This window comes from Manihot esculenta, chromosome 13, assembly GCF_001659605.2.
Source record: "Manihot esculenta cultivar AM560-2 chromosome 13, M.esculenta_v8, whole genome shotgun sequence".
Lineage (NCBI taxonomy): Eukaryota > Viridiplantae > Streptophyta > Magnoliopsida > Malpighiales > Euphorbiaceae > Manihot > Manihot esculenta.
In genome coordinates this window covers 4,671,717-4,683,788 of record NC_035173.2, presented here as the reverse complement: position 1 = coordinate 4,683,788, position 12,072 = coordinate 4,671,717, and the positions used below count along the sequence as shown (strand labels likewise).

The following is a 12,072-nucleotide window of genomic DNA, read 5'->3' as shown; positions in this document are numbered from 1 at the left end:
TTTGGACAGACGTTATTTGTTCGGTCTAAAGGACTGCGCGGGCTTTGGACAGACTTTATTTTCTTGATCCAAATCTGGTCCAAGATAAATAAAGTCCAACGATCATCAATATCATCATTGTATTTTATTAATTTGAATTCTACTAAATTTATGATAATTTTACACTTTATTAGTAAAATTAATTATTTTGGCGATTGTTATTTATTTTAATAGTGAATAATTATTCTAATAATGATTAACTAAAAAATTAAATATTAATGTTTCAATCACATTTTTAATAAGTTAAATAATTCTAATTCTTAAAAAATAAGATGAAATGGCAGGAGTTCTTTTTTCTTAGAAATCTCGATTTTAAATTTTAAATATGAAATATTTTAAAAAATCAAACTAATGGGTTTGGCCAACAATATTCAATTAAGTTGGCTATTTAGTCTAACTTTGTGGCCATACATCTAGAGAAAGCTAAAAGAGAATATGGAGAAACAAAACATATAAAAGAAAAAGAAAACTGACATAAATTCTGCTAAATCATTTTAAAAATAGACCCACCATTAACATTGGAATCTTCAAAACTCACTATCACTATGAATCTGCACAAAATCATACTAACAAATTTCCATTTTTAATAACTTTTACAAGTTTTCTGATTTTTTTTTCTCTTCTGTTTCCTTCCATTTTTCATTACAAAGATTAGAAGAAGTGTAAAAGGTGAAGCAGTCAATTCCAACTATCATGCTTAGTCCTCCTATGCTTCTTGAAGAGAGAGCTGATGAACATCAAACACACAATTAGAAACCCAAAAGCTGCAATTCCTCCAACAACAATGGCTACTGTTCTTGCTGTGTGCTGCTTTGTCCCCACTACCTCTGCAATCCACATCCAGCAACATCATTACAACTTTGATCTAATCATCACATAAAATCCCCACCTCCCTACCTTGTTCTTTAACAAATATTAGCTTCCCATTTTCTTTAAAATATCAATGACTTTTAGTTTATTGATAATCAGTAGACTTATTTTAATATAATTTTTTAAAATTAAATGAGTAAATAATGAATTTTGATATATTATAGGCATCAATTAGTAATTTTTACAAAGAAGAATAATCTCCTGTCCCATTCATCCCCTCTTCAAAAAAATAAATGAATAAATAAATAAAATCATATATTGTGTGGAATATAGTATTAAAGAAAGAAGATGCAAAGGGAGAGATTTATATACCTTTACCAGATGGTGAATTCATGGTGGGAACTCCATTTGGGTAGTAGCTATAGCTAATATAGCACTTGAGGAGATAAACTTGGCCAGAAACTGTATCACCACACTGATTTTTTACACTCTCTACAGCACTCTTCACACAATTTCCACAACCATCACTTGATAAATCACCTTCACATTGCCCCAAAACAAACACAGTCTGATAATTCCCAGTGTAAAAACCATTTTTCAAACCACTCACCATAGAATCCAAAGCAGCAGTCCTCATCCCCTCAAACCCAGACCCAGTAGCCTGACTTGACCCACAAACCTTGAACAGCAACTCAGTATCAGAGACCTGTTTAAAACCTGTAATCTCATACCTGAGAGAACAACCATTGAGTTGAACCCTAGCTGCTATGACTGGGCCACAGAGTTTTTTAACCATGTCTGGGATTTTGCTGACACAAGTGTAGCACTGTGCTGTTGTGAGATCCCCTCTGCATTGATATAACCCAATTATAGCATTTTGGCCATCCCCAGAAGTTGTTGTGGAGAAACTTTTCTGTGAGGATTGTGAAACCAAAGATTCCAAGAGATTATTGAGATTTTGAGAGTAGATCCCAGACGGGTCTTGGAATTTTTGCTCTGCACAGCCTTTGAAAACCAAATTTGTGTAGTCTGCAGCACTGGTGACTGACACAAAAATCCCAATGAATGTGATCAGAAGCAGATGAAGCCATGGAAGGCAGAGAGCTCTTATGGGTGAACCCATTTGGGTATTTGGATGAAATGATCGGTTCAAGCCATGGAAGATTCTCTCAGATCACTGGCTGCTTTGCTTGGATAGGGACTTCTAGAGATGGGTTTTGTCTGAAATCAATAAAATAGATTGGGGTTTATTTATATAGGTGGTGTGAGTTGTCCTTATAGGAGAAGTACCTTTATTAGGGTGTGTTCTTTTTTAGCTTTATCTACTTTTTATTGCTTTGCACTAAAATCAACAGTGGGAATAATTAAGAATCATTAATGAAATAATTGCAATAAAATTAGGAAAATTCAGCAGATTAATTAGCCAGTGGTTTGTTGATCATTGTGAACTAAAAAGGGAGTATATGATGAGATCTGATTCTGGTGCAGTGCAGTTCACTGTACATGGATTGTGAGCAGTACTTGTGTTTTTGACTGCAACGAAAATCCTGAAACTGCTGGCTCTGGCTCTCTCACATGGAAGTTGTAATTTGTTTAAAGAAAAAACAGCATAAGCTCTGCTCATTGCAAAACAGCATGAACTCTGCTCTTAAGTAAATTTAGGGCATTTTCATATATATTTTTGGCCATTTTTAAGGGTATATTCTCCTATATTTTTTTTTACGAATTATAATTTAATTTTTAAATTTTAATATAATTAATAAATCGATATTTATATTTTTAAAATCAACACTTCAACCCATCTATGCTCATTACTTCTAAATTATAAATTTTTCTATTTATTTTTTATCATTAAAAATATGAAAATATCTTTATACTATTTTTAAATAGATAAATTATATTTAAATTTTTAAATTTTAATATAATTAATAGATTGATTTACCATATATTAAAATTTATTTATAATTAATCCGTACACATTTATTATAATTTTAACAATTCAATTTTTATTTAAAACAACACTTAAATTCCATTAATTTTTATCTATTCTCGTTTAATTAATTTTTAATATTTTTTATTTTTCGATATTTATTCATTAAAATACTTTGATACTCATAAGACTTATAATTTCAGCTATTTTTAAGTTATATTAAATAATTTTTAAATAAATTATAAATTTTTATAAAAATTAGTTTAGAAATAAATTGTATTTTCAAAAAAGTTTGACTATTTACTAGTTTTAAACTAATATCTATAATAAATTAAAGAATTATAATTTTAAATAGGTTAAATACAGAGAGATTTAAAAATTTAGCTTTAAAAATATAATGACTAATCCGTCAATAATGCTAAAATTTAAAAACCAAAATATAGTTTACACAATATAAAATTCTTACCTATATTGAAAATGATTTAACTATTCATAATAGTATTTTAGATATTTAAAATATTTATTCTCCCTTTTAACTGGATAACTAACGAAATTACGAATGAAAAAATCTCTAATTTGGACGGATTAATTATACAATAATTTAAGTGTTCGATCTTATAAATAAAAAGATTAATATGTTAATCACATTAAAATTTATGAACTAAAATGTAATTTATTCAAATTTATTTTTATTTTTTATTATATTTTTTAAAAAAATATTAATAAATTTATAGATCATAGTATTAATAATATTTTTAAAGTTTGAAAAATAATTTTTTTTCTTTTTTAATAGGAGACATTTTCTTTAAAACCATTATATTTTTTTAAATAATTTTTATATATTAATTTTTTTTTAATTCTCCATTTGTCATGATTTATTTTGTAGAAAAAAAAATCAAATAAATTCTTGCAAAATTATATAAAAAATTTTGAGATATGGTTATAAATAAGTTATATATCAATTTTTATTACATATAAATGGCGGTAAATAGTGAAAAATTTTTGTGATCCATAATAAATTTTTTTTAGAGCTAAGATATCCTATTTCAATAAATATGTGATTTTTTGCTACTCCTTATATGGTAATATCAAAGTCGATTTTCTCACTTCTACCTCAGACCACGTGAAGATGTAAATTAATATTAAACCGTGAAAATTATTATCTTCATATTATTTTAACTGATCACATTTTTATCGTCGTTTGACTTTTAATTTGTAGTTATTATAATATTATTATATCAGTGTGATGATATCTTAAGTTTTGAAAAGAAAAATGCAAATAACAATTTATTTTAGAGTCGAGCACAAAAAAATAAATATGGATGCCAATAAGAGCCACAAATTTAGAGCAATTGGATTTGCATAGTTAAAAAATAACTGCAACTAACATATGAGTTTGAGAGCTTAGAGCCTTTTGCTAAGTTTAAAATTACTATTAGATTTTGCAATTCATTGATAAATAAATTATCAATGAATTTAGAAATTTATTTTAAAATAAATAAATTGCCAATATATTTAAAAATAAAATATTAAAATCAGTTTGTATTCAATATGAAATTTTTTTTATATCACAAATTATCAATAAAATTTTAAATTAATGATAATTTCAACATCATTCTTTTACAAAAAATTTACATTTTTTTAGATAACAAAAATTTTAAATTAAAACTCTTTTGTTTATAACCACATATAGATTCAATTCGGTTGGAAAAAAACTATCTTTAATAATCACATACTTACCAAAAAAATAAAATAAATGGTTATTATCTACTATTTGAGTGGAAAAAACACGAAATAACCGTACGAAAATAATAAAAAAAGCTTCGACTACTTATTAAAAAAATAAAATAAATGATTATTACTCAGAAAGAATATGAAACAGTCGCATGAAAGTGATAAAAAGAATGAACTGACCGTTGAAAAAAATACAATAAAATCTAGAGAGAAATTTAAAACAAATCACTGTGGTTTGGTTTATTTAGAGGTTAATATAGTATCAATAGCACGAAGTACATATATAATCAATTATTTAATTTTAATTTAAATTAGTTAAAATAAATTTTTTTAATTAACACTTATTTTATTTAATATGGTAAAAATAAAAATATCATTTTTTCCTCAATTTCTTCGAATAGATTTATAAAAAATATGTGGAAAATAAATAAAATTTTAATTTAAATACGAAATTCACATGAAAATATTTATTATTATAATTTATATTTTTATATAAGTTTTTATTTTTTGAAATTACAATTTTATTTAAAATATTTTTTAAAAGATTTATAGTGGACTTTTCATCATTCATATACACTCAGTGTAACATGTACACTTTTGCTCACAAAAATTTATTTATTTTTAATTATGAATTATGGTATTCATCTCTTATATATATATAATTTTAATTTTTTATTAATTGAATGTATAAATTAATTTATATATTATGAGTACCAAAAATTTTCTATTTTCTACATAGAATTTTTAAAAGAATTAAAAAAAAAAAAAAAGAATTCTAACAAAAACAACGCCAAACAGGTCTTAATTATTAGACTAAAAAAAAAAATCACCTCTTCGTTGTGCCCTATAATTCACAGTCAGAGGTCCAGTCTAAAAGACAGTAAGTCACGCGGTTACTCTCTTTGCCCGGTAAGCCTATTATTTCAAATACTTGCTGTCTACGATTCTTACAATACCGCCTGCGATTGATCCTTCTTCTCCATCCACAGCTACATATCTTCTCTCAGTGTCTTTCTGTTCAAGTTTCTTTTGATTATTTTAGGGTTTTCTTGGCTTCAATTACCTGCTGCATTGTAATTTTTAGGTCCTTTTATTGCCCTCTTCAGATTTTCTTTTTCTTCTTCCTCTCAGCTTTGGCCAGCTTTTAGTTGTCCAGAAAATCAAACGACGAAATGAAACTGCTTGTTGATTGTGGTCATTTACTCCTAATATCACTGTAATATTAATTGGAGCTATTCTGCAGATATATCAACTGCAAAGTATTTAAAATTTGTTTAAAATTGTTTTGATATAAAAAATCAAAATAATAAAACAGTTTTTCTTCAACTTTTTTCGTATCATCTAACTGATTTTTTTCGAAAAGTGATTTTCTGGTCCTGAACTTCAATGCCAAACAGGGGTAGAGCCGAGTTTTATTTATTTATTTATTTTTTGGGAAAATGACTTGCTGAAAAGTTTAAGGCTTAGTTGAATGGTTCTTCTTCTTTCTTGTTACAGGGACGTGTTTATGTACTTCCTATTTTTGGTGTAAATTGCAATCTCTATGTTCTGCATGTTTGTGTTCGGGGATTTTAGGCAAACTTTGGTGTTTTCTTTGTTTGTAAATTTCTCTTAGTGGGTACTTGTGTATTAACCTAACGGAATGTTAATTAGGTTCTTTGTTTGTTTTTCCACCTGTAAGGTGTTAGTTTACTATTATTTCTCAGATTTGATTATACTCTCAAAAGTAATGCATTGTGTATCAAGTGTCTTATTCACTTATGAATATGGAAAAATTTAGGTACTATGTCTGATGTTTCAGAGCTTCTTGCAGGCCTAGTTAGTGTTCAATAATGGCACCAAATCCCAGAGTTATGAAGGCCTTTCGTGCAATGAAGGCAATTGGCCTAAATGAGGATAAAGTGAAACCAGTCTTGAAAAAACTTTTGAAATTATATGACAAGAATTGGGAACTGATTGAAGAAGAGAATTATAGGGTTCTTGCAGATGCCATATTTGATGAAGATGATTCTAAGGTTCAGTTTTGTTTTCTGCTACCTATTTACTGCGCTTTCCTGCTTGCTGTTCTGAGAATTTTTGTTTGATATTAATCTAATCTATTAGGTGTCGGAGGAGAAAGAGAACGGTAATGTAAGTGATGCAATGTTTTATGTTTGTTGTTCTAAACTTTATGCCTTTATCATCTGGCATGTCTTTTTTAACTAGCAAGGAGAAGATTTTGCTGATGAAGCAGAGGTGCATGATGAACCTGAAAGGCCGCTAAAGCGATTGCGGCCAAGAAGTCAAGAAGAGCAGGCTTCTCAATCTACAGTGGTTGGAACTTCATTAAGAAAACCTCTGTTGGATGATGAGGGGAAGCTGGGCGCAAATTCTTTGCAGCAACCACCAGACATGATGAAGTTGCAATCTGGGCCTATTTCACCCCAGAATCATCCTAGAGATAAGGGAAAGCAACAGGCATCACCTATTCATTTTGGAGCACAAGGAATATCTAACTCATATACAGACAGAACTCTGCCTTATGATTCAGACTCACCTCATGTGCGGCATGCATACAAAGGAAAAGAACCTTTGTTACCTCAGGTTGCTCCTAGGGAGAAGAGACCTGTTGTGGAGAGGTCACCTCATGCAGTGCGGTTCAAAGATTCCACAGTTGATCCAGACGGTGCACTAATACCAACACAAAAGGTGCTTGATTCTCATGCTCTGCTCAAGCCTAAAGATGAGCCATATACTGATGACTTGCCTCCTGATGATGTACCTCGATATGAGACTCCTATTGCTGTGATTCGACCAGGTAAATCAATTTAATCAATGGAACCCATAATTGCAAGGATAGTGTTTTTAATCAATAATCATACATGATAAGGTTATGTGTTGCTGTAGGAGTTCAGGTTGTTGCTCTCACTGTGTAAGTTGAAGCTTAATTTCTGATGCATTGTTTTTTAGGCATTTATTCTTGTTTTATTCTGTAAAATTGTCAAACGTAACTCCAGTTTGTTCCTTTTCAATGTATTGATTTTTCTTTATTTATTTATTTTTCCATGCATTTGCAGATTCCATTAGAAAAGAAGATATTTCAGTTAGGAGAATTTTAACAGGAAAGCCAGATGATCAGGAGCCTCCAGCATCCCATTTTGCAGCTGAAGAAGATAGAGGTGGCAGTGTTCCAACTTCATCAAGTAGCCCAAGAGCCACCTCTGAGCTTGCAGCTGTTCGGGAGGGATCTCCTGCTAACTTAGAGATTGCCTCCTCATCATTGGGAGAGGTGAAGATTTCTTTGAGCTGCAAACTCTATGCTTGGAAGACAAAAATTTCCACATGCTTGGTCTAGATTAACTTCTGAAATTAATGCAGGAGAAATGTCTGTGGTCATATAAAATTTTTGATCCTGACTTTTCTGTCATGCAAATGCTGAAAGATGTAACTGCTCCATCTATTGGCAACTGATTCCTCTCATTAATTGCAGGAAAGTTTAATGAATGTACAACCATCTGTTGGTGCATTGAAGAGTTCAGGTGCTTATAGTGCTTTGGATGTTGGGGGCATTGGAAAGCTTAATGGATCAATTGATACCCATTGCTTTTCTGAGGCGGCTGCACTTCAACTTCCAAGGCAGATAAAATCTGTCGGTGAGGACACCCATTTTAGTACAAGTGGTTCTGCTGAAAGTAATGGAGGACAGGAATTGAGAGACCCTGAGTCATGTAGTTTGGTGGTTGTTCCACAGCATCAGCTCATGTTTGAGGAACAAAGATCTCATCATCACTTCAATGACATAACCAAGGGAGAAGAAAATGTTGAGATTTCATGGTTGAATGAAATCAACCATGAGCGCCCTCCTTCTTTTATATACATACCTCAAAATCTGGTTTTTCAAAATGCTAATTTGACATTCACTCTTTCTCAAATTAATGCTGAAGATTGCTGTCATTCTTGTATTGTTGATTGTCTATCCTCAACCTCAGTTTGTGTTTGTGTCCATGAAACTGGGAACGAGTTTGCATACACATCAAAAGGCCTCATCAGAGAGGATTTCTTAGAAGAATGTATCTCCATGACCCGTGATCCTCAAAGACAGTGCCTCTCCTATTGTAAAGCTTGTCCTCTTGAAATATCTAAAAATGATGAGTGCTTGGAACCATGCAAGGGTCACTTGAAGAGGAAATATATCAAAGAATGTTGGAGTAAATGTGCCTGCCATAAGCGGTGTGGCAATCGAGTTGTGCAGCAGGGTATAAGGTGCAAGTTGCAGGTGTGGATATGGGCATACGTTTCTAGAGTTTTTCACTACTGTTTGAGAAGTGTTGTCATATGTTCAAGTGATGTGATAACTATTATCTTGTTATCTATTTCATGAAATCATATGTAGTGTTATTTGAAATTTATGCCACACTGGCATGATAGTTATTCCTAAGAATCTGCCTTTTATACTAATTGATTTTGTTCATCAGGTTTACTTTACACCTGAAGGAAAGGGATGGGGCCTTAGAACCATAGAAAAGCTGCCAAAAGGGACCTTTGTGTGTGAATATGTTGGAGAAATACTGACCACCAAAGAGTTGCATGAGAGAAATGTACAGAGGACAAGGGGCATCAACAATGAGCGGTATACCTATCCAGTTCTATTGGATGCATATTGGTGCTTGAAAGGAGCTTTGAAGGAAGAAGAAGCTCTTTGTTTGGATGCAACATTCTATGGGAATGTTGCTAGGTTTATCAATCATAGGTAACTCTGTAAATTTCAGGCACTTTGCTTGGATCATGTGGCTGTACTTGTTTCTGTGCTTTTCTAACTATAGTTGGTTTTCCTTATTTTTGGATGTTGTTTTTATTGCTTTTCATGATTCGGATGTACCAGAAAATAGGGAATTCAACTGTTATGTGTAAAAAATTTATTGAGTTGAAGTGTTCACAGTGTCTGATAATTCATGTTTCTGGTGCTAGGTGCCTTGATGCAAATTTGATTGAGATCCCGGTTAAGATGGAGACCCCAGATCATCATTATTATCATGTATAAATTCCCACATACTTGGTTTGGTTTACTATTATTTATCCATTGCTGGTTGGATATAATCTATTCTATTCTCAATGATGAGATGACTTGTGTATAATCAATTGTAATGCAGTCTGCCTTCTTCACAGCAAGAGAAGTAAATGCCTTGGAGGAGCTAACTTGGGTGGGCAATACTAATTTAATTGTTCTTGTTTTTCTGCTAGGTTTTGCATGTCTTGTTGCTTAGTCATGAAACTTTCATGTTTGCTATTAAACTTTCATCTAAGTCATGAATGAATTTGAATTTTGCTAAGTTATATATTGTCTTGATATGTTATCATATTTTTCCATTTGGAATAATGTCAAAATTGCAAACTTCTGCTTAAATTGTGAAGATATCATGGATGAATATTCTGTATCAGTCCAAATTGTCTGTGTTGACTTTGTTATACAAAGATTTGAAGTGATCAGAATTTTTTGTTCCATGCTAAGTAGATATCTGATGTTGTTTGCTGATACAAATTTTAGTTTCTTCTGAAAAATTGGGAGTCATTCTGGTGCAAGATCAACGTTTTCTGATAGAATTTGTCCCAGGTGCTCAATTGGCATCCTTCAGTTACACCATACATGTACTTGTGAAAATAACATCACTTCTCTGGTGGAACCATCTAGTTAAATGTGGAAGAATATTTCAGTTCCATATGGCCTTTTCAGACAGTGTTCAGTCAGCTTCAATCTTCTAAAGGTGTGATGAACTTTAATGACCGCATAAAAAGAGTAGAATATCCATTAGGTTGCCAGTGGAACCATCAATTCATCCATTAGGCTGCCAGTGGAACCATCCATTTAAACATTTAGAAGGATATAGGACCAGCTATTTCACCTGTTTTCACAACAAAGTGCTTCTGTATAACCATTTGATTTATTCTGTGGAAGTTGTATGCTGTATGTTAGACATTTTCTTTTCATATGTAAAACAGAAGTTGTTATTTATCTGAATATTGCTCAACCTCTGTCAAGTCTTGTACTTTGAAGTTCACCAGCTGTCAAGAATGCTTTATTTTTCAGCGTGATAGAAATATAGTTGTCCAGATGATTATTTGATTTTACATTTTTTACTTGTAAAGTTTGCCCCTTTCTCACGTCAGTTAATTGAAGTCCTTGTGACTTTTTTTTTTCTAAAAGATTTGGGTTATAATATGATATCCTCGGTTGTATTAAGAACTCAAACTATATGTATAGCTTTATCATTTTCTTTAGCCATATAAGCTGTTGTGTCATTCCCTGTTCTGTACCATCTACTACAACATATTTTATCACATGCGTAGCTATCTCAATTTGCAACATCCCGAAGATTTCTTCTTTAGTTCTCTTTGTTAATCAATATTTGTTATTATCTCAGGATTACGGTTTTGACTTTGATGATGATGATCATCCTGTGGAGATGTTCAGGTGCCTATGTGGCAGCAAGTTCTGCAGGAACATGAAACGTCCAAATAGTAAGTTCATCGAGTCTTTACTAGACTTAAGTGGCCAATTGGAATTTTGGCTTTTTTCCTGAAAGTAATGATTGAGTTTGAGCTTTGAATGTTGTGCATGTGTGTGTGCAATTATTTTCTTCGCTACTGTTGAATACTTGAGCACTAGCTGAGGACATATTTAGTTTGGTTGTTAGATATAATTGATAACTAATTACAACTGGTAGCTGATAATTGATTTTAACTGATATATTTTAGATGTTTGGTAAATTATTATTGATATGTAAAATGACTAATAAGACTATGTATTAGCTTATTATATTGATGAAATAAATATAAAAATATTAATTTATTGTACAACATAAGCAAAATTTTAAAATATAATTATTTTTTATGCACATATGTAATTTTTATCATATAATAATGAATATTATAATTAATTTAATTATTATTTATATTATCTTTAATTTATGTATTATGTATTGTAATTTTAAATAAATTATTTATATTATCTGTACTGTTCTTTTTCACATATTGATATGCTGCGTAAGTAGTGAAGAAACATGTGAATGAAAGTTCACATGGAAAACCATTATTGTAGAATTCATTGTTGATGCTCAGTATACCCACTAAACCGGATTGATTAGTTTGTATACTATTGTAGTGCTTCTGCTCTTGATCATCCAATTTCTCATGTTTCCCTGCTAATGAACAACTTTTTCTGTGCAGGGTCTAAATCTTCATTGAGATGATTAGATACATGGGCATTATAGGACTTGAACTTTTTGCTGTTATGTTCTACTCCACCTGACAAGGAGGTGAGGTTGATTTTGCGCCAAATATCAGTTCCAGCAACCCCTGGCCGTCTTGTATTGTTATATAAATCTGTCAAGGATATGTATGTAACCATCTATGTTTTTGATCTTGTAGCTCAATTTCAGGCAATCGAGCTTATCAAGTTCCACTGTTTTGTTTTTCAGGAGAGGGTGTTCGAGGGGAATTTGGACGTTGGTGTTTTTTGGCTTTTTCAGAAGTTGGTGTTAAACATACATAGTTGCTCTTTATGCTCTGTGTACACTGTTTAG

The 12,072-nt window shown here is 31.2% G+C and overlaps 2 protein-coding genes across 5 annotated transcripts; one reads left to right on the top strand and one right to left on the bottom strand.

Annotated features, from left to right (window-relative positions):
- Positions 1 to 492: 492 nt before the first annotated feature.
- LOC110629481 (plasmodesmata-located protein 1) lies at positions 493 to 2,095 on the bottom strand. The gene is made up of 2 exons (XM_021776466.2): positions 1,222 to 2,095; positions 493 to 866 (listed from the first exon to the last, which is right to left on the bottom strand). The coding sequence occupies exons 1-2, from the start codon at positions 1,970 to 1,972 to the stop codon at positions 718 to 720; spliced, it is 900 nt and encodes a 299-aa protein (XP_021632158.1). The 5' UTR covers positions 1,973 to 2,095; the 3' UTR covers positions 493 to 717.
- Positions 2,096 to 5,747: 3,652 nt separating this feature from the next.
- LOC110629543 (probable inactive histone-lysine N-methyltransferase SUVR2) lies at positions 5,748 to 12,051 on the top strand. 4 transcript variants are annotated; one of them, XM_043949178.1, is made up of 12 exons: positions 5,749 to 6,528; positions 6,617 to 6,643; positions 6,719 to 7,310; positions 7,570 to 7,781; positions 7,983 to 8,768; positions 8,968 to 9,242; positions 9,461 to 9,527; positions 9,643 to 9,693; positions 10,104 to 10,254; positions 10,912 to 11,008; positions 11,717 to 11,885; positions 11,968 to 12,051. In XM_043949178.1, exons 1-9 carry the CDS (start codon positions 6,346 to 6,348, stop codon positions 10,146 to 10,148), a joined length of 2,238 nt encoding a protein of 745 aa, XP_043805113.1. In that variant the 5' UTR covers positions 5,749 to 6,345; the 3' UTR covers positions 10,149 to 10,254; positions 10,912 to 11,008; positions 11,717 to 11,885; positions 11,968 to 12,051. The 4 variants fall into 4 exon arrangements, with proteins under 4 accessions (XP_021632255.1, XP_043805113.1, XP_021632254.1 ...); XM_021776562.2 differs by lacking the exon at positions 10,104 to 10,254; XM_043949177.1 differs by lacking the exons at positions 9,643 to 9,693; positions 10,104 to 10,254.
- The last annotated feature ends 21 nt before the right edge of the window (positions 12,052 to 12,072 follow it).